This window comes from Lepidochelys olivacea (assembly GCF_965140295.1).
Source record: "Lepidochelys olivacea isolate rLepOli2 genome assembly, chromosome: 3".
Lineage (NCBI taxonomy): Eukaryota > Metazoa > Chordata > Testudines > Cheloniidae > Lepidochelys > Lepidochelys olivacea.
In genome coordinates, this window is record NC_140413.1 from 160628387 (window position 1) to 160650898 (window position 22512).

The 22512-nt window shown below is 43.1% G+C and overlaps 1 protein-coding gene across 1 annotated transcript in view; it reads left to right on the top strand.

Moving 5' to 3' along the window:
• LOC311517666 (calpain-8-like) overlaps positions 1–22512 on the top strand; it is a 50030-nt gene that overhangs the window by 23792 nt on the left and 3726 nt on the right. Inside the window, exons 8-18 of the mRNA XM_084622697.1 lie at positions 354–428; positions 1519–1679; positions 6213–6373; positions 9767–9778; positions 12204–12415; positions 13978–14014; positions 14669–14734; positions 15705–15762; positions 16707–16771; positions 19543–19611; positions 22067–22145. Coding sequence (XP_084478823.1) covers positions 354–428; positions 1519–1679; positions 6213–6373; positions 9767–9778; positions 12204–12415; positions 13978–14014; positions 14669–14734; positions 15705–15762; positions 16707–16771; positions 19543–19611; positions 22067–22145 — 995 coding nt within the window. The remainder of the gene's footprint in view (positions 1–353; positions 429–1518; positions 1680–6212; positions 6374–9766; positions 9779–12203; positions 12416–13977; positions 14015–14668; positions 14735–15704; positions 15763–16706; positions 16772–19542; positions 19612–22066; positions 22146–22512) is intronic.

The following is a 22512-nucleotide window of genomic DNA, read 5'->3' on the forward strand; positions in this document are numbered from 1 at the left end:
ACCACTCTGCTTGGGAGACTTAGACATTAGAATAGATCTCACACTGAGAGAACATTTCCTGATAGTCCTAGTGATATCTGTGCATACTTGCAGTTATGATTAAATGTGGGGTTCATTTGCCACAAATACAGTTAAATGTAAAGCCTGATTCTTTGACCAGTTTGTCTAAATTTCCAACTGTATATAGAGTTAATTTGCATTTTGCACAGCCCTTGGAATGAGTAAAAAATCCAGTCATTGAAGGAAATATGTACTTTTATCTTCTGTAAGTATAGAAAGATTCCAACTTCCTGACATTTTTATAAAGTAAAATGTAACTACTATACTTATTGCCTCTTGTGTTTTGCCTGCAGTGCTCTAGAATGGAATTATATTGATCCTAAACAAAAACAGGCTCTGGATAAGCAAGCAGATGATGGAGAGTTTTGGTAAGAATCATTTAGTGGGATTAATCCTTAGGAAACTGTACATGGAGATGTACAGCATTGCTTTGGATGGTGGTTGAGGAAAATACCACTATCCAAAGGGTTAATAACACAGCCAGGATGTGTGAGAGAGCCTGTTGGTTATCTCCCTTCCCATTCAAATATGACCTGTATATTAGGGTTTCTATAGCATGATGAGGTGGCAAGGATGTAGCTCAGATGCTCAATATTTTGTGGCTTGGATTTGGCTAAATAGTAGTGAGGAAGTTCAGCTTTATAGCTTGGTAGCATCTATTTACCGGGAGTGAGTGGAAAATCCAGCCCAGTATTTGGTTACATGGATTAATATTGAATTGATCTTTGTAGAACTCTACCCTCAATTAGAATGGCAGTTGTCCTCTTTGTGCAAATGTAAATAGCTACACAAGGTGCAAGACAGTGGAGAATCAGGGACGGATCTGATTCAGATTTTCTTTGCTGTGGATTTATTCAGTGTTAATTCCACTGACAGTGATGGAGTTATGCCTGATTTATGCCAGTGGAAGTGAAATCAGAATCATTCTGAGTGCAAGGAATGGTGTCAGTCCCCATGAGTGCTTGAATATCTGTTGGCAGTGTGTCCTGCTTTCCTGGGTAGCTGGCAACATGACCTGATTATCTTCTAATGTAATAATAAGGTGAATGTTACCCAGGCTGAGCTATCAGAGGGGGGTAAGAAACATCAACAATGGAAGGATAACCAATTTATTTTTTTTTTAAATCTCTGGGACTATCTGGATGTATGGCTCATTCCCCACATAGCTGCACTGATTTCAGTGAAATTATTTGGGTACTAAAGTATGATTCAGCATGAGCAAAGGTGGCACAGTTGAGCCCTTAATGAATATTAGCCATTGAGAACTGTTGCCTTAAAGGGGTGGTTGGGGTTCCTAAAAGCCAATTTTAGTTCCAAAGTTCAATTAGACTGAATTTCAGGGAATTCTCCTGTGGTTCTGCTATTTTCTGCCCCATTAGAAAAGGGATCAATTCACAGTGGGTCTGGCTATGTTCCAAGTTCATGAATTCACCATGGTCTCTTTGTGTTCTTTGTCAGGATGGCATTCTCAGATTTTCAAAGACAGTTTACACGGCTTGAAATCTGCAACTTGACTCCTGACACCCTGACGAATGACAAGGTTCATAAATGGGGCCTGACCTTATTCAATGGTCAGTGGAGACGGGGTTCTACCGCTGGTGGCTGCCAGAACTATCCAGGTAAAGACCCAGGTGAAACTTGTTTGTGTGGTGAAGAAATAGATACAATTTCTTCCAACACAGGTTCCATGTTGTATCACTGTTGAAGCAGCAGTGTGGGTTGTTTCATGGAGGTGTGTGTTCTGGTGTTTTTATAGTTGGATCAAAGAGGTGAAGCAAAGATCTGGACTGGTTTAGTCCGGGGTCTAGGCTCAAGGCTGAATCAGGACTGTCTGTTTGGGTTTGAAGTTGAAAACTTGCAAGTGCTCTCATGAGATTTCAGCCAAAAGTGGCAGAAATTTCATGAGATCAGCTGGTAATTGGAGATTTCCATTATCAGGACTGGCTGGGAATCTGAGATCAGTCATTTTCATGAGATTTCTGCCATCTTGGGCTGCATCAGTGCCTGATTCAGAAAATAGGTCAAGTCTCCTTTTCTCTAATTTGGAACGAGAAGCTTAGAAAGCAGTTAAGAGCCAGAAGGGTTTGGATCTGAAGTTCCTTCTCTAGGGTTTTTTACCTATTTTCTATACGTGTTGATATTAACCCAAACCTATGTGGTCTAAATCAAAACCTGATTCAGACCCATTTTCTCATCAGGGTTTCTTTCCTCACTTGAGCAGTTAATTTACTGCACAGTGTCTTTTCTTTATTTGTCTTTCCTGGATTTGTGCTGGAAATCACTTTAGATAAGCTATTACCAGCAGGACAGTGGGGTGGGAATAGGTATTGTTTCATATTCTCTGTGTATATATAAAGCCTGCTGCAGTTTCCACGATATGCATCTGAGGAAGTGAGCTGTAGCTCACGAAAGCTCATGCTCTAATAAATTGGTTAGTCTCTAAGGTGCCACAAGTCCTCCTTTTCTTTTTGCGAATACAGACTAACACGGCTGTTACTCTGAAACCTGTCATTATGCAAGGCACTGCATTTAGCCGTATGGAGTGGAAATCTATCAACTGCATGAAAAAACTTGTACAGATACAGACAGACATCATCTTCCTTTCCAAATGCAAACAGATGGACATCGTACCAAAAGGACTGAAGGTAAAAAATCCATTACAATCTACATACCACACAGACTATGCTGACAGCTTGTGCCACACGCTCTCAAAGAAACTGCGGAATCACCTGATCAACATCCTCTACAGCAAACAGGGAAAGATTAAGAATGAGCTCTCAAAAATGGATACTCTCATAAAAAACCAACCTTCCACACAAACTTCCTCGTGGCTGGATTTTACTAAAACTAGACAAGCCATTTACAACGCACACTTTGCTTCTCTACAAAAGAAAAAGGACACTAAACTTTCTAAACTACTACATGCTACAAGGGGCCACAGCAATGGTTCCTTCAACCCACCTAGCAATATTGTTAACCTATCCAACTATACTCTCAGCCCAGCAGAAGCAGCTGTTCTATCTCGGGGCCTCTCCTTCTGCCCCTCCACCCCCACGAACATGATACAGTTCTGTGGTGACCTAGAATCCTATTTTCGACGTCTCCGACTCAAGGAATATTTCCAAAATACCTCTGAACAGCATACTAATCCACAGAGGTCTCCCTACCAACACTACAGAATGAGGGATTCTAGGTGGACTCCTCCTGAAGGTCGAAACAGCAGACTGGACTTCTACATAGAGTGCTTCCGCCGACGTGCACGGGCTGAAATTGTGGAAAAGCAGCATCACTTGCCCCATAACCTCAGCCATGCGGAACGCAATGCCATCCACAGCCTCAGAAACAACTCTGACATCATAATCAAAAAGGCTGACAAAGGAGGTGCTGTTGTCGTCATGAATAGGTCGGAATATGAACAAGAGGCTGCTCGGCAGCTCTCCAACACGAGTTTCTACAAGCCATTACCCTCTGATCCCACTGAGAGTTACCAAAAGCAACTACAGCATTTGCTCAAGAAACTTCCTGAAAAAGCACAAGATCAAATCCGCACAGACACACCCCTGGAACCCCGACCTGGGATATTCTATCTACTACCCAAGATCCATAAACCTGGAAATCCTGGGCGCCCCATCATCTCAGGCATTGGCACCCTGACAGCAGGATTGTCTAGCTATGTAGACTCCCTCCTCAGGCCCTACGCTACCAGCACTCCCAGCTACCTTCGAGACACCACTGACTTCCTGAGGAAACTACAATCCATCGGTGATCTTCCTGATAACACCATGCTGGCCACTATGGATGTAGAAGCCCTCTACACCAACATTCCACACAAAGATGGACTACAAGCCGTCAAGAACACTATCCCCGATAATGTCACGGCTAACCTGGTGGCTGAACTTTGTGACTTTGTCCTTACCCATAACTACTTCACATTTGGGGACAATGTATACCTTCAGATCAGCGGCACTGCTATGGGTACCCGCATGGCCCCACAGTATGCCAACATTTTTATGGCTGATTTAGAACAACGCTTCCTCAGCTCTCGTCCCCTAAAGCCCCTACTCTACTTGCGCTATATTGATGACATCTTCATCATCTGGACCCATGGAAAAGAAGCCCTTGAGGAATTCCACCATGATTTCAACAATTTCCATCCCACCACCAACCTCAGCCTGGTCCAGTCCACACAAGAGATCCACTTCCTGGACACTACAGTGCTAATAAACAATGGTCACATAAACACCACCCTATACCGGAAACCTACTGACCGCTATTCCTACCTGCATGCCTCCAGCTTTCACCCTGACCACACCACACGATCCATCGTCTACAGCCAAGCTCTGCGATACAACCGCATTTGCTCCAACCCCTCAGACAGAGACAAACACCTACAAGATCTCTGTCAAGATTTCTTACAACTACAATACCCACCTGCAGAAGTAAAGAAACAGATTGATAGAGCCAGAAGAGTTCCCAGAAGTTACCTACTACAGGACAGGCCTAACAAAGAAAATAACAGAACGCCACTAGCCGTCACCTTCAGCCCCCAACTAAAACCCCTCCAACGCATTATTAAGGATCTACAACCTATCCTAAAGGATGACCCAACACTCTCACAAATCTTGGGAGACAGGCCAGTCCTTGCCTACAGACAGCCCCGCAACCTGAAGCAAATACTCACCAACAACCACATACCACACAACAGAACCACTAACCCAGGAACTTATCCTTGCAACAAAGCCCGTTGCCAACTGTGCCCACATATCTATTCAGGGGACACCATCACAGGGCCTAATAACATCAGCCACACTATCAGAGGCTCGTTCACCTGCACATCCACCAATGTGATATATGCCATCATGTGCCAGCAATGCCCCTCTGCCATGTACATTGGTCAAACTGGACAGTCTCTACGTAAAAGAATAAATGGACACAAATCAGATGTCAAGAATTATAACATTCATAAACCAGTCGGAGAACACTTCAATCTCTCTGGTCACGCGATCACAGACATGAAGGTCGCTATCTTAAAACAAAAAAACTTCAAATCCAGACTCCAGCGAGAAACTGCTGAATTGGAATTCATTTGCAAATTGGATACTATTAATTTAGGCTTAAATAGAGACTTGGAGTGGCTAAGTCATTATGCAAGGTAGCCTGTTTCCTCTTGTTTTTTCCTACCCCCCCCCCCCCAGATGTTCTGGTTTAACTTGGATTTTAACTTGAAGAGTGGTCAGTTTGGATGAGCTATTACCAGCAGGAGAGTGAGTTTGTGTGTGTATGGGGGTGGGGGGGATGTGAGAACCTGGATTTATGCAGGAAATAGCCCAGCTTGATTGTCATGCACATTGTGTAAAGAGTTGTCACTTTGGATGGGCTATCACCAGCAGGAGAGTGAATTTGTGTGGGGGGGTGGAGGGTGAGAAAACCTGGATTTGTGCTGGAAATCACTTTAGATAAGCTATTACCAGCAGGACAGTGGGGTGGGAATAGGTATTGTTTCATATTCTCTGTGTATATATAAAGCCTGCTGCAGTTTCCACGATATGCATCTGAGGAAGTGAGCTGTAGCTCACGAAAGCTCATGCTCTAATAAATTGGTTAGTCTCTAAGGTGCCACAAGTCCTCCTTTTCTTTTTGCGAATACAGACTAACACGGCTGTTACTCTGAAACCTTTCTTTATGCACTTTCCCTGCCTGTATTACTCAGGCTTCTGACTGGACTAATCACCAGTGGATTGTGGAAGCCACAATACAGTCACAATTCAACACTAAAAGACACAGAGTATCGTAATTTGGCCTTGCATTTTCAGGTCAAACCTGAAGAGAGGCCCTCTGGGATTTGGCCATATAACAACAAGAGTCTCAGCAGAGGACATTTCCTGGGACTAAATGACTACTTGGTGTTTATGGCATTGGCTCCTCCCAGCTAGTCATTACTCCCCAGGAGATGTCTTTGTAATTTGTTATTGCTTAAATAAATATACAGCACAGCTGGAAAAACATGGAATCATATAATGTAATGGAAAGGTTTGACTGAACCCCAAAGAAGGTCTTTCCAAAGTGCTGTTTCTGTACGTCTCATGAGAATGACCTCAGTGGCAGTGAAATCAAATGCTCTTTCCTATAATTTTCTCTTGGGATTTTTTTAGTGACATACTGGACCAATCCTCAGTTTAAAATCAAGCTGGATGAGCCCGATGATGATGATGATGAAGGAAGCACTGTGCTGGTGGGCCTTATGCAGAAGAACCGCAGGAGACAGAAGAAGATGGGGGAAGGTCTACTCAGTATTGGCTATTCTCTGTATCAGGTATAGTAAGACCCTTTTAAGGGGTTACTCAATGCTGTGCTCTCCTCGAGATCAGCAACGCTCAGGGAGGCTTTTTACTTTTCAGCATCACCTCAGTCAGGTTTTGGTTTTGCGAGATGGTTCAAATCCTTCTCTCATTCGATCTGACCCCCGTCGCATGGGAGTGTTCAGATAAATGGTTCAGGGTTTGTACCATTCAGTTTCTAACAGAGCGCTTCAAAAGTGGAGGTGGCTAATTTATCAACAGTCTCATTCAGGTCTTTTCTCTTGCAAAGCCTAAACAGTGCTGGTTCATAATGGAAGGAGATTCCAGATAAATGGTTCAGTTTTAGGCCCATCACTAGTTCCTGCTGTTCGCTTGAATTATTTTTCTTTGAATATGCAGATTGTGTTAGCTTCACTACCTACCATAGTATTGTTCTGTTGGTTTCTGGTTTTATATAACACTTGCGTCACCACTGTCTGTGTAAACAGTTGGATAATATACTGTAGGGAACAATTCTGCAGAGGCCAGAGATGGGAGTAGGACTTTTCTATCTCTAACTTCTGTGATGCCATGGAAACAAAACAAAAAATCTGAAATTCCAACTGATATCATAATTCATTGCTTTTCTGCAGATATGAGATCATGAAGTGTAGCATAGACTCCCATAGGCAAAGGTCTTTAATGGGAATGACTAACTTTTGCTAAAGTAGCTTGTGCATTTTGGTTCCCTTATCTCCTGCACATGTGGGATAGCTTTTCTTCAGGGCTGAAAATGTGGCACTGGTACAAAATTGGCAAGGGTTTTCCCTGGTGCTAGCGTGTCTGTGCACACAGCTAGCTCTGTGTTTCCCATGCCATCTGTTTAATACCAGGCAACCCAATCCATTTGCATTCTAGAATTTGCACATTAAAGAATGGCTCTCTCTACTTATCTATCACCATAGACAGACCAAAACACAATCTTTCTGTCTTAGTGTATTTCTGTCTGTCACTCACCTGCCCACTTAATAATCTTTTACTTGTTAGGGTAGATCTAGTAACTCTTAACAAATGAACTCTACCTTGAAAGGAAGGGCTGCTAAATCCTCTAACCTGGACGCTCATCCATGATACAAGCTACCACTGGTGCTTTCGCCTATGGATGGATATAATTTCAGCTGAGACTATGGCCAAGGAAGACTTACTCTAGTCAGGAAAATGCTGAGCAGATGTGTATAACAAGAAAAGAGAATGGGCATACTGAAGCTTACCTGCCTGGTAGAATCTTATATAAGTCATGTCACTGAAGCTAACTGAAAGACAATTACAGTAGTAATAACTCTTACAACTGAGTGCACAGGCTTATACTCTTATATGGTATGAGCCTCCAACCAATGCACTCCTATCTAAACTAGACATAAAAGACATTCTATAAGGGTATGTCTACACTACGAAATTAGGTCGAATTTATAGAAGTCGGTTTTTTAGAAATCAGTTTTATATATTCGAGTGTGTGTCTCCCCACAGAAAATGCTCTAAGTGCATTAACTTGGCGGAGTGCTTCCACAGTACTGAGGCAAGCGTCGACTTCTGGAGTGTTGCACTGTGGGTAGCTATCCCACAGTTCCCGCAGTCTCCGCTGCCCATTGGAATTCTGGGTTGAGATCCCAATGCCTGATGGGGCTAAAACATTGTCGCGGGTGGTTCTGGGTACATGTCATCAGGCCCTCCCTCCCTCCGTGAAAGCAAGGGCAGACAATTGTTTCACACCTTTTTTCCTGAGTTACCTGTGCAGACGCCATACCACGGCAAGCATGGAGCCCGCTCAGCTCACTGTCACTGTATGTCTCCTGGGTGCTGGCAGACGCGGTACTGCATTGCTACACAGCAGCAGCAACCCATTGCCTTGTGGCAGCAGACGGTACAGTACGACTGGTAGCCGTCACCGTCATGTCTGAGGTGCTCCTGGTTGCCTCTGTGAGGTTGATCAGGAGCGCCTGGGCAGACATGGGCACAGGGACTAAATTTGGAGTGACTTGATCAGGTCATTCTCTTTAGTCCTGCAGTCAGTCCTATTGAACCATCTTATGGTGAGCAGGCAGGTGATACGGATTGCTAGCAGTCCTATTGCATCATCTTTTGCCGAGCAGCCATGAGATGTGGATGGCATGCAGTCCTTCTGCACCGTTTGTTGCCAGCCAAAGATGGAAAAGATAGATGGAGTGTATCACAACAAGAAATAGACCAGATTTGTTTTGTACTCATTTGCAACCCCCCCCCCCCCCCGTCTAGGGGACTCATTCCTCTAGGTCACACTGCAGTCACTCACAGAGAAGGTGCAGCGAGGTAAATCTAGCCATGTATCAATCAGAGGCCAGACTAACCTCCTTGTTCCAATAAGAACAATAACTTAGGTGCACCATTTCTTATTGGAACCCTCTGTGAAGTCCTGCCTGAAATACTTCTTGATGTAAAGCCACCCCCTTTGTTGATTTTAACTCCCTGTAAACCAACCCTGTAAGCCATGTCGTCAGTCGCCCCTCCCTCCATCAGAGCAACGGCAAACAATCGTGCATCTGAGTTGAGAGTACTATCCAGAGCAGTCACAATGGAGCACTCTGGGATAGCTCCTGGAGGCCAATACCATCGAATTGTGTCCACAGTACCCCAAATTCGACCCGGCAAGGCCAATTTAAGCGCTAATCCACTTGTCAGGGGTGGATTAAGGAAATTGATTTTAAGAGCCCTTTAAGTCGAAATAAAGGGCTTCATCGTGTGGACGGGTGCAGGTTTACATCGATTTAACACTGCTAAATTCGACCTAAAGTCCTAGTGTAGACCAGGGCTAAGAGGCTATGGGTGAATTTTTCAAAAGCACTTATGTGACTTGAGAGCACAAGTCCCATTGAAATTTGTGTTCTCAAATCACTTGGGTGCTTTTGAAAATCATGTCCTATATTCATAAGTGCAAATTGCAGCAGTGCTTTTTAGCTATTTTATTAACTTATCAAGGGCTAAATTACACAGATTAAAATTGCTTTGCAAAACTATTTGCCTTCTGGCAAATATTTTAATCGCAAGTCAAAACAGATATCATCATTACATTTCTCATCAGTATTATGGTAATGGCAGGCAAATAGATTTTATGCCTGTTCTCATAAATTTTCAAAACAATTTTGAACTAAGTTCTCATTGCCTCTGAGTAAAAGCAGAACATTTGGCCAAATCTTGAAATTAATTTTCCTTTGGAACAGTGCTAGCACAAGTGGAAACTTTGTGCATGGACTAGAATTGCATTAAATGGTTGTACATAGGAATGAAAGACAAACTACCTGAGTCTATAAAATGTGGCATTAGTTAACATTTCACCCAACTGACTGCAGAAGATACTAAGCAGCCTCTTTTCATTATTAACTTCTCTTTTGCAGGTCCCTGAAGAGGTATGTACATTCCACTGGAGACTTCCATCCTCCAGATGGCCACCACCTGTTTAATACAACTGCTGCTTAAAGCATGGTGCCTTCTAAACTGACTACAAACCTTCGGGAGAACTTTGACTGGGGTGTTTTTTTTTTTAAATCACTAAATTGATATTTGAAGACCAACACTGCACTTCTGAATTGCCATTTTAAAGGAACTGTAGGATGAGGTTTCATCCCAGTCAGATTTTGATCTCATTTACACTAGTCTAAATATGGAGTGACTCCATTGACTGCCATTGATCTTAATATAACTAAGATCAGAATTGGATCTGTGTGTCTAGTAAAGATTATGGCAGAACAAGGTCCATACTGTATTTTCCTTTCCTGCTTAGAGGAAACCCAGTTTACATTATTTAAAGAAATATCAAACTCTGTGGCTCCCTCTATCTTTGCTGGGCAGTGGCACAATGTCATCAATTTACCCAACTCTATCTCCTCAATCAAGTGTCAATGTTAAGATAAAGAGGCTTTCCATTTCTAAAATTAGGACCACAAAGGGGTGTTTAGAGCTAGATGGAGTCATGTTCATTACTATAGTGTAGCATTCTGTGCTGCCAATTTTGCTGTTTTTTTTTCATCCCCTTTGTTCTTGCCCAATAACGTAATGTGCAGCTATGTACCAATTATCTGCTCTCTGTTTACAGCTTCAGACACAAAGGGAAATGGAACTTATACATTGAAAAAATGCTGGATCTGATTTCTGAATTTTTCATTGCGTGTAGTTTCACTTCAGAATGGGTGGGGAGAAATAGTTTGAATAGCTGATTATACCAAAACCCAATCCTTACTTTAAAAAAAGAGAAAAGGCACCACATTATTCTATAGCTTACAACAGAGATGCTGTAGTGTTTAGGGCTATTATTGTTAAATATACTACTTTTATATAAGAAGTTACATCTGATCACCCTTACAAATGAGTTCAGCTCATTTACCCTGTGACCTGGCTTTATAGTCAAGCCAGAAATACAATCAGTGTAGCAGTCGGCACACCCTCTGTCAAACATGCTCCACCTTTCTTGTATCATTGCCTTGATGAGTCACACATTTTGAAGGAAAAGTTTATGGAGTAAAGGTAAGTTGAATGAGATTTCTAAAGGTGTATTTCGCACTGGGATCTTGTTTTTAATTGTGTTCCGCTATGAGTGGCTGATTTGCTTAAACTCTGTAGAGTGTAACCAGATTATCAGTTCATGGAACTGTTGAGTTGGATTTTCAAAACAGATAAGGGATTAGCCACACATTTCCCACTGAAATGAAGGGGAGTTGTGTGGCTAAATCCCCTCGTTGGCTTTGAAAACCTCAAGCCATGTTATCCTTATGCCTACTGTTAGAGGTAGAAGGTGCTTGAAGTTTCCATTGCAGCAGCTCATAGCTCACCTAACATAGCCAATAAAAAGAATATTCTGTTTGTAGTGTTGCTGAAGGACAACCTGCATCCATTCACAGTTTTGGATTATGGATACTGTCAGAAGCAAGGAATAGATGATAGGGCTGTGAGGCTGGTGAAACAGGTGACTGAAGAAATCTGAGAGTTAGCCATGGTACATAGGTACTAGAGCTTCAATGCTAACAAACATCTGCATGAATTCTGAATGGCCATTTGGCTTGTTCATATGTGTGTCCCTTATTGCTATACATGAACACTCTCATGACTAGGGTTTTGTCCTCTTGAATATTTTGTGCTCACGAACGCCACAGTGATATGAGAACAAGCGTGTTAGCTATTCACTCTTTTCCTGTTTAAAAAAATTTAGTCCTCCAATCGCAGAGCAGAAACAGCATGTGACTTTCGGGTTGCCAGTTTTCACTGGATGTATTCCTGGAGATTTCATCTCATGACATAATCTTTAAAGATTAATCTTTAACTCCTGGAGACTCCACGCCAATCCTGGAGGGCTGGCAGCACTATGTGGCTTAGGTGACCAATCACATGCCATGAATAGTCAAAGCGAACAGTTTGCAAACACCCCATAGGCTGAACAAAATTTGTAAAAAATCAGTCTTTTCATGTACAATTCATGAAAAGAAAGTGCTAAATTAACAGAACAACTTATTCACAACAAATTTGTCAAGCTGTGAGTGCACATTAACATGGTTCTATTTGCTATTGTCTCACAGACATTAGAGACACATAAGTTTGATCCTGATAGAGTTAAGCACCATCCCCTTTCTGTTGTTCAGCCTGTTCTGGGTTTGTTTTTTATGTTGATATGGCAGAACATTCGTGCTTGTCTCCCTTGCCTGCACTCAGAGGTTATATTGCTTCCAAGTAGCATAAAGTTCTGGGGATGGCTTTTAAACAATGAAATAGAACTAGGGAAATTAGGCTTTCTGGTGACTTTATCCAGTTGATTTTTTTTTAATAGAATATTATTTTTGCCAGCTGAAAAATCACACAGATGTCCATCTGAGCCGAGATTTCTTCACAACCCACCGACCAGTAGCCCGGTCTGACACCTATGTTAACCTGCGCGAAGTCTCCAGCCGTCTCAAACTGCCCCCAGGAGAGTACCTCATTGTGCCATCCACATTCGAGCCTTTCAAAGATGGAGAGTTCTGCCTTAGAGTTTTCTCTGAGAAACAGGCTAAAACTCAGTATGTATCTTCTTCATAATTCTGTCTGCTCAAGGTGAGGTATGCAAGGAGCAAGGTGGAATGATCCACACTACATGGGAGACTTGCGAGTTGAACCTTTAAGGCCCCCAACTCAGGGCTACTTGTATCAGTCAATACATCCACACACAGGTGCCAACTTTCTCATTTCTCTGGGGATGCTCGAGCTCCACCCGCCCTCTTTCTGCCTCCACCCCACCTCTTCCCACCCTGTTGCACGCCCTGTCTCTGCTCTGCCCCCTCCCCCAGGGCCTCCTGCCTGCCACTGAACAGCTGATCCACAGTGGGTTGGAGGTGAGGGTGGGGGGAGGAGCAGATTGGCAGGGCCCACTGGTGGGTGCTCAGCACCCACTATTGTTTTTTCTGTGGGTGCTCCAGCCCACATTATAGAGCAATGGCTTGTCCACTATGTTCTAGCACCCACTACTGTAGTATCTGAATACCACCTGGGGTCTACAGAGTAAAAGTTTTGTCAAAAAGTGCCATGGGAAACATAAAAACGGCTATATTGTGTCAGATCAAAGGTCCACCTAGCCCAGTATCCTGTCTTCCGACAGTGGCCAATACCAGGTGCCCCAGAGGGAATGAACAGAGCAGGCAATCACCAAGTGATCCAGCCCCTGTTGTCCACTCCCAGCTTCTGGTAATCAGAGGTTAGGGACACTCAGAGCATGGAGTTGCATCCCTGACCATCTTGGCTAATAGCCATTGATGAACCTATCCTCCATGAACTTTTTCTTTTTTAAACCCCATTATAGTCTTGGCCTTCACAATATCCCCTGGCAAGGAGCTCCATAAGTTGACTGTGTGTGTGAAGAAGTACTTACTTTTGTTTTGTGTTTTGTTGTTTTTTAAACCAGCTGCCTATTAATTTCATTGGGTGACACTGGTTCTTGTGTTATGTGAAGGCGTAAATAACACTTCATGAGTGGTGTGGAGAAAGTAAATAACGATTTTATAGACCTCTATCATATCCCTGATTAGTCTTCTCTTTTCCAAGCTGAAAAGTTCCAGTCTTTTTAGTCTCTCTTTATTCAGAAGCTGTTCCATACCCCTAACTTTTTTTGTTGCCCTTCTCCACCTTTTCCAATTCCAATATCTTTTTTGAGATGGGCTGATAAGAACTGCACACAGTATTCAAGGTGTGGGTGTACCATGGATTTATATAGTGGCATTGAAATTTTCTGTTTTATTATCTGTCCCTTTCTTAATGGTTCATAGTATTTAGCTGTTTTGACTGCTACTGTACATTGAGCAGATGTTTTCAGAGGAAGGATCAGAAGTGTGGGGGAAGAGACGGTCGTCAAGCATATATATCCTACAAAGTGGCCAGTAGAAGGAAAAGGCTGGAGAGGCTGAATACATGGCAAAAGAAAAGCTCACCTGGTGTGCATGATTTTAAAAATGTAGTGGTGTGTGCTGAGGTAGGATTATTGCAGACTGAAAAGCTCAAGTTACCGTGTTAGAGACCGCAGTCCTATACAAGGATCCATTGCTTTGTAAATACTAGATTGGTCATTTCTTTTATTTTTATTTTTCCTCAGGGAAATTGGTGATGTAGTGGCTGCAAAACCATATGAGGTAAATGCCAGTTAGGTCTAAATGAACAGCTTCTTGGGCAAGCAGACATTTGATTTGGGATTTTGTTGCGGTTGGCTTGAGCTGAAATCAGAGTATCCATACTCGTGTAAAGAAGCCCTGTAATTGAAAACCTCCTTTCCCTATCTATCTGGCTTACAGGTTCCATGTGCATTTTTGGGGCAAAATTTTGCCCATGCAATTCTGTAACTGAGCTGTAGTACATCAGTTCAGAATACATATACACAAGGAGAATATAATACCGTGGTATAGTGTGATCCTTTCCATAAAGAAGAATTTCAAAAGCAGACCTCCAAGGAACTGTGTAATTGCTATAGACAGGCTCAATATAATTTTTCTCCACATCTATTTTGTGATCCTAATGTGATAACACAAGAGTCCTTTCCAATCAGGGTCTGACTGCACAGTAGTTAAACATCCGCAGCTGACTTGGGACAGGCTGCGGGGCTATAAAATTGCTGCGTAGACATTCAGGCTTGGGCTTGAGCCAGAGCTCTCTGACCCCGCTCATCTTCCAAATGGAATTAAGCCATTTATTTAGGAAATTTTGTTTGGCAATTTCAAACACCTCCACCCATTTCCTGGCACCTGTGTCTGGAATAATAAACCACATTATTGGTTCTCTCTTCCCTTTAGCCTCATGTTGATGACAAGGGCATAGATAAGGAGTTCAAGAGCCTGTTTCAGAAGCTTTCTGGAGAGGTGAGTGGTTTAAAGAGAGAAAAAGATAGTGACATCTTAATACAGAGGTAGAAAACTATTTTGAGTACCAATTCTCTTGTTTATCTAGTCTTCTGAAGAATAGAATGGATTTCCCCTTTTATTAACTCTCAGCTACCATTTTGGTCCAATTTAATGTACCTTACAGTAGAACAGTTGTACTACGTTATTCCTCATATCGGTGCTGAATGTGATTCTCTCAAGGTGTAGCCTCCCTTTAAGAATGGTGGAAGTGAGTGATGTTACTATGTGGTGATATAAATTACCTGGGGAGTCAGTTACCTGGTGCTGGTGCATAATTTGGAGTGTTGTACTAATAGATATTAGGACTATATTCCTTGTTGGTTAGAAGTTGCTGGACTCAGGAATCCTTTAGCTAGAGGGTAGTATTGCACTCTCTACTGCATAGGAGACCTTGGCATCTGCAGGATCCTGCTGCACAAACTAGTTGTAGCTGTCGCATTGGGTTTGCTCTTAAGGAGCAAATACCTGGGGCCAATTTTAAGTGTGAGAGCATCATTTTTAGCCAGAGAAGCCTGTTTGAGTTGTGATTGGTGAATTTCAGCTGCTTCCCTTTCAGTTTCCATAAGTCTGGATGTGTTTCTGAATCTCCTTAGTTGAGGAACTGAGCCAGTGGTTGCTGGTAGACACGTCACATTTAGTGGGTTGCCACACTGTGGTACCTGAGATACCACTCACTTCACATTCTAAGTATAAGGAAATATCTGTGGTGTGTCCTCGGGCTTTGTCTACAGTAGCACTTTTGTCGGCAAAACTTTTGTCGGTATAGAGCAGCTACACGGGAGACCTTAGCGTTAGAGTCCCAAGCCTTAAGATAAGGATGAGAAGTGGAGTTGTCTGTAGGAGTATTGCAGTGAATGAAGGCTCAATTGGTTTGTTCCAAACATTTATGTTATCACCTGAAATGTGGTTTTTTTTTTCTTGTTTCCAGGACTGTGAAATGACAGCAAATGAACTTCAAACTCTTCTGAATAGGGTATTAGCAAAGAGTAAGTGACACTAGATGTTTCACACTGAGCAAGGGTGGTAGGCAGATGCTGCAAGTAAGACATACAGGATCTCTCTTTGATTCACAATGAATTTCTGTACCATGGTCCTTTCTGCTAGCACGTAAACAAGTAATAATGTTAAAAGAGAACTGCTGGGATCCGTTCAGGGTAATGAATCTTTCTGTAAGATAACTGTCACCCCAAATAATAGGACTGGAATGTGGAGTCTGAATAGAGAGGTCAGGGCTTGCCCTGGGAGAAGTGACTGGGTCTCACTCCTTGTGTGTTTCTACATTTGGATCTGGCCTAACAAACTGTACAGGTACTTGTCTGAAATCCATGCCTAAGGAGGACTCCAGAGGTGCTGCTGTGTGGCACACCATGGCCCCTATATTGACAACACAGATGTAATCTGGTTTTCCTGCTCCAAAAGCACAATCCTCTGCCACATGGGCTAAGGGGAAATCTCTATTAGCAGTACAGGATTTATGATAGAATGTGCAACTCTGATTCTACCAGTAGAGGGCACCTGCACATACACGCTACCCGGTTCATTATAGTGTATTCTGTGTAACCTACATTGATCACAAAAGGATCAATTTTGTTCAGTGCAAACACAGAAGCTCTTTCTTTACAATGGATGCAACATAGATCCTTGCCAGGGCAGTTTGGGAAAAGCATGTACTGCAATTGCCCATGCTGTATATGTTCTGTGAATAAACAGACCTTTCCTCTCTGGTATTTTTTTAATCCAAACCCTTTCGCTTGTACTAAATATTCACTTTCTTTTTTTAATAAGTTGGGAGAGGAGGTGCATAGAAGAAATGTTGGTAGTAATGAAAGTGTATTTGCCCTAGTAGCAGATGCTGACTGTGGGTGGACTGTATTTCTGTGGGCTGCAGAAAATATTTGTCTAAAGTATTTCTGACTTTGTTTTTATTCAGGGGCAGACATTAAAAGTGATGGATTCACCATAAACACCTGTAGAGAGATGATCAGTCTCTTAGATGTATCCTTTAAATGTCACTTCACTGTTCTCTGAAGTTCCTAGATCTCCCTGGCAAAGACCTTGGACTAGATAAGGCTAGATTTACACTTCCGATTTTCCCAGTGCATCTGCCTTCACTTGCTGTAGGCATAAAATTCAGAAAAGTGGCTCTGTCAGCACAGTGTGGCAGAGACGTTAACCCTCAAGTGGCCAGATCTTCACCACCCCTGCTTTGTGGCTTTCATATGTTAATGTTTTCTTTAGACATAGCTGGTCTACTCTGCAGCACAGCAGGGGCATTCTGCCAGAATTCACCTAGTGCAGCAATGGGAGCTCAGGGTAGACATACCCAGTGTGCTTGGGAAGCTGTGCAGTGGTTGTTATACACACTATGAACTTCCTTCTGCTGGTCCGTATGGTCTTCTCTCTTTACACAGTATAGCCCTAAAGGTGCAGAGAAAGATCAGAGGAACTATGTGATGGGGAAAGGCTTTGCATGCCCCGTCCCATTGCATGCCTCCTGTGGGAGATGAGCTTCATATGGCCAGAGGACGAGGGTTAGGACGGTGGTGGCAACCTGCAGCCGGTCAGGGTAATCCACTGGCAGGCCATGAGACAGTTTGTTTAACTTGACCATCTGCAGGCACGGCCGCCCGCAGCTCTCAGTGGCCACGGTTCACCATTCCTGGCCAATGGGAGCTGTGAGATTTAAAAATTTGATTGAAAAATGGTCAATGATGGAGAATCTACCACAACACTTGGTAAATTGTTCCAATGGTTAATTACTGTCACTGTTAAAAATGTACGCCTTATTTCCAGTCTGAATTTGTCTGGCTTCAACTTCCAGCCATTGGCATGTGTTGTACCTTTCTCTGCTAGACTGAAGAGCCAACCAGACTAATCAAGTTACCCCTTAACCTTCACGTTAAGAAGAACCGATTGAGCAACTTGAGTCTATTGCTAGGAGGCATGTTTTCTAATCCTTTAATCGTTCTCATGGCTCTTCTCTGAATCCTCTCCAATTTACCAACATCCTTCTTGAATTGTGGGGGTCAGAACTGGACAAAGTGTTCCAGCAGTGATCATACCAGTGCCAGATAAAGAAGTAAAATAACCTCTTTACTCCAACTGGAAAGTCCCCTGTTTATGCATCCCACAACCTCATTAGCTCTTTTGGACACAGCATCACACTGGGTGTTCATGTTAGCTGAACCCACCACTACCCCAAAACAGTTTTCACAATCCCTGCTTCCCAGGATGGAGTCTCCCATCCTGTAAATAAGGCTACCATTCTTTGTTCCTAGATGTATACTTTTTACATTTAGCAGTATTAAAACACACATTGTTTGCTTACGCCCAGTTTACCAAGTGATCCAGATTGCTCTGAATCAGTGACCTGGCCTCTTCATGATTTACCACTGCCCCAATTTTTGTGTCACCTGCAAACTTTAATTTAATTCAGAATCTCTTATTAGTTGAAACCTTTGTTCTTTTTAGCAGTCAGAGGTTCTTGGCTCAGCACAGATGTAATCAGCATAGATCAGGGCAGCTTCTGATCCTGATAGCTAATGAGTGTCCAATGTAAGGTCAATCACTTATTGTAAGGTCAATCACAATGTAAGGTCATCCACCAGGATGTCCAAATTGCCAGGGCCCGTACTTTGAGAGAAGTCTGTGTCCATGTCCTCATCACTCTTATTACCGCGCTGCTGTCGCCTCCTTGCCTGCTTTTGCAGGTTCTGGTTCTGCACATATTGCAGGATAATGCGTGAGGTGTTTACAATGCTCATAACTGCCACGGTGATCTGAGTGGGCTCCATGCTTGCTGTGGTATGGCGTCTGCAGGAGAGCAGAGTGGCAGCGGAAGCGGTGGCTGATGACACATGCCACGAGAATAGATATTTATAGAGAATGATGAGAGGACCTGTGAGGTGGATTCAGGAGAGCAGCATGGCAGCGGAAGTGGTGGAGGACTACGGTTAGCACCGCACACATTTCCCAAGGAAGAACACATGTACCCAGGAGCCCGTGACAGACAACATGGAGAAATTCGCTATTGAGACAATAGCAGCAGAGCAGCGGTGGATGACAACAGTTAGCAGTCCTACTGCACCATCTGCTGAAAGCAGAATGGTGTTCGCACGGGGTGGAGAAAGGCACGAAACGATTGTCTGCCATTGCTTTCAAAGAGGGAGGGCGACTAATGTACCCAAAACCACCCCCAACAATATTTTTGCCCCATCAGGCATTGGGAGCTTAACCCAGAATTCCAATGGGCAATGGAGATTGTGGGAACTGTGGAATAGCTACCCCTAGTGCACTGCTCTGTAAGCCTCTGCTAGTCATGGTAGTGAGGACGCACTCTGCCGACTTAATGCACTTAGTGTGGACGTACGCAATCGACTGTATAAAATTGATTTCTAAAAATTGACTTCTATAATATCAAACTAATTTCGTAGCGTAGACATACCTGTAGTCTATTAAAAAAGAACTTTCAGTAGTGGGTTACTCCTCTCTGTATGAAATGGGAGTGTAATCTAATAGGTGTAGTACCTTTTTAACAATCCACTACAGTACTGCAGATAGCCCAGGAATTCTTAGCACACCCTTAGCTAAGCAAATTTAAAACTGCAAGTCTCTCTCTAATGGGTGGATTACAAATGAAAACTACTATGAATAAGTACACTACATTGCAATGGGTCATTATTTGTATCAGTGCCGGTTACTCTTCCTCTTTGATATGGGTAGAAACTGATCCATTCTGAATTTGAACCAGGCCTTAACATACCCAGACCAATGGGACTGGCACCTTGGATGTTGTAGAATTCAAGATACTTTGGCTGAAGATTCAAAAATATTTGGTAACTAACTTATTTCATTGTTTCCCTGCCCCTATCTAGCTCTGTGAAATACAGATTTAAACAGAGATGGGTCCAAGCCACCAAGGTCAGAAACAGGTCCCAATTTCCCATTATGTTTGGAGTTTTGCTCAGAGCTCTAGTTCAGATACATTTCTGATTTAAAGAGACATAGTCAATTCCTCTTCCACCCTAGCCCCTCCCACTCTATTTTGGAACACTTTTTTAGAAGCTTGAACAACTCCTTTTGCTTGGTGATTTCATTCCTACCTGCTAGGCAAACATGGATTCATCCCCACCTCTTGCATTTTAATACAGCTGAAATGAACACGGCTCTGTTGTTGTGCTGTGCAACATAATTACTTGTGCACCAAACTTTCTAATACCTGCTCTGGAATAGAGTTTTATAGTTAACTGCTATAGCAGAATACAAGGCAATTCTATTTTTGCAGGGCTGACTAAAATAGATATTGTTTAGGTTTTTTTTTTTTAAATGTCTCTGTGACGGGTTCCCCCTGGGTGCCACCTGGAACTGGGGTACCACTGAGCCCTTTGACCCACCAGCCTGGGCTCCTGCTCACACTGTGTTTCTGTGACAAGCTGCAGACATGCTCCTGGTCTTGCACTTCCACCAGCATACGCACAGATATGGAAGCACCTAGTTGCAGTTACATGCAGTCGCTTTGACCAGCCACTGCATGAACCAACAATAGAGAGGCTACAGTCAAAATAACCACTAGCTTCCCAGCCTAGGACCCCAGAGCTTTACTATCCTGCCCTGGACCAAACCACAACCACTATGAATTTATTTCCCTGTTCACCTCCCACTCAGTGCGGAGGGGAAATGCAACAGCCCCTCTGAGCCAAGATTCCCAGGCACTTCACTCCAAACCCACTGGTTTAGATTAAAACATAAAATAAATTTATTAACTACAAAAGTTGGATTTTAGGTGATTATAAGGGATAGCAAACAAATAAAAACACAAAGTTTAATCCACTAGTTAGATTGACTATGAATTAGCAGTTTCTCACCCTGACTGATGATACCAGCAGTCTGGCAGATTCTCAAAGCACAAGCTGCATTTAATTTGCAGCTTGGGTTTCTCAGGTTTCCATACATAGGCAAGAAATCCCTTTAGCCTGGATCCAGAACTTTCCCCAGTTCAGTCTTTGTTCCTTAGGTGTTTCCAGGAGTCCTCTTGTGGGGGGAGTAAAGAACAACCAATGATGTCACTCCCTGCCTTATATAGCTTTAGCATATGGCAGGAACCCTTTGTTTCAAAGCTTGGTTCCCAGACCACGTTGTGGAAAAATACTGACATCCCAAGCTGGAGTCCAGAGTCACATGGCCTGGTCACAGGACCTTGCATACCTTGCTGAGTCATAACAGCCATTACTTACAGGCCCTCGAGTATTCTCAGGGAGGCTCACCAGGTAATGGATAAGCTTCTCCTAAGGCTTATTGTTTTTTCCTAATGGCCCATTACCTGAATAGGCCCATCCCCACCCACTATCTAGACTGAAAGCATTTTGCCTATTCGGTATCAACTTGGTATAACTACATTCATAATAGATACATAATATTAATAACATCAGATACAAAAATGATACATGCATGCATATAGGATAATCATATTCAGCAAATCATAACTTTTCCAATCACACCTCACATGACTTATCTTGTACAAAATGCATCATAATTATGCCATAATTATATAATATTACTGTGACAAATATGGGGTGCAGTGTCACAGTCTCCACGAAAGTGCTTCCCCCCCCATAGAAAGTTTAATATCCAGAAGATTTTCTGCAGAATCAGTTTAAAGAAGGCCAAAGTTTGGACTTAACCTACTTGATAATGCCCCTTTAAGATAAGCTTTTGGGATGGTACGCATTACAGGCCTGCTCCTGTGAAGTGCAGAGCTCCCTCCTTTTCCATTGAAGCCAAGGAGGAGGTGCTTAGCTCCTCACAGGTTGGACACATTCTGATCACCAGCATGCAATGAGTAGATGGCCTGCGTAAATGAAAACATGCCCCAAGTGCAGTTTCCCCTCTGAGCTGCAGGCCAGAATAGTTTCTAATTACTCAGCTAGAGCTGGCTAGCAGATCAATTGGCTGTGAGAACTGCCTGTTGTTTCTTTTGAAGTGCTAACCAAAATGGAAGTTGTATATTACAGTGTTTGCTGAGTGAGGGCGATATTCCTTAAGGGCCTGTTTGCCACAGCACAACATGCCGATGGGCAAGCTGCCAGACCACTGGGAATAGTTTCCCAGGGCACAGTTTGCCATTAGCTAATTGAAAATTTTCCTTCAGTCATTTACACTTTCAGAGAAAAGCTGCATTGGCTGGCAGTAGCGATGCATTGGCTGGCAGAAGCAATGCATCTCCCAGTCAATCAGATAGGGCTCCTAACAGTCTAAAGGCAGATTCAATACTTCCTCTTTCTTCTGCTGCAGGAGATCTACAAGAAAGTGGATACGGACTATTCTGGTACCATAGATGCTCATGAGATGCGAAATGCCCTCAAGGAAGCAGGTAAATATCACGTGTAGAAAGGATGCCCTAATGTGGTATTCCATATTTTAAAAAAATGAAAATATTGAGGCATTCTGACTACTCTACTATCCCTCCTGCCTCGTAGCCTCATAATTGTGGTGACATCATTGACTTGCCTCTCTCTCTTCCTGATCCCCATATATATCCCCTGGCCATGCCTCTTCCTTGGCCGTACTGTCCACTTCTGGGGTGGTGCTGGCCAGCTCTGGACCCCCTGCAGGAGCAGTTTTTCTGTGGACGATTTGTACCTCTGCAAGCTCTTTCCTGGGGGACTTTCTGTGGGTGGGTCCCTGCACTCTGGATTAGGCCAGAAGACGTCTCATTAACATGATCCTAAATCAAGCCC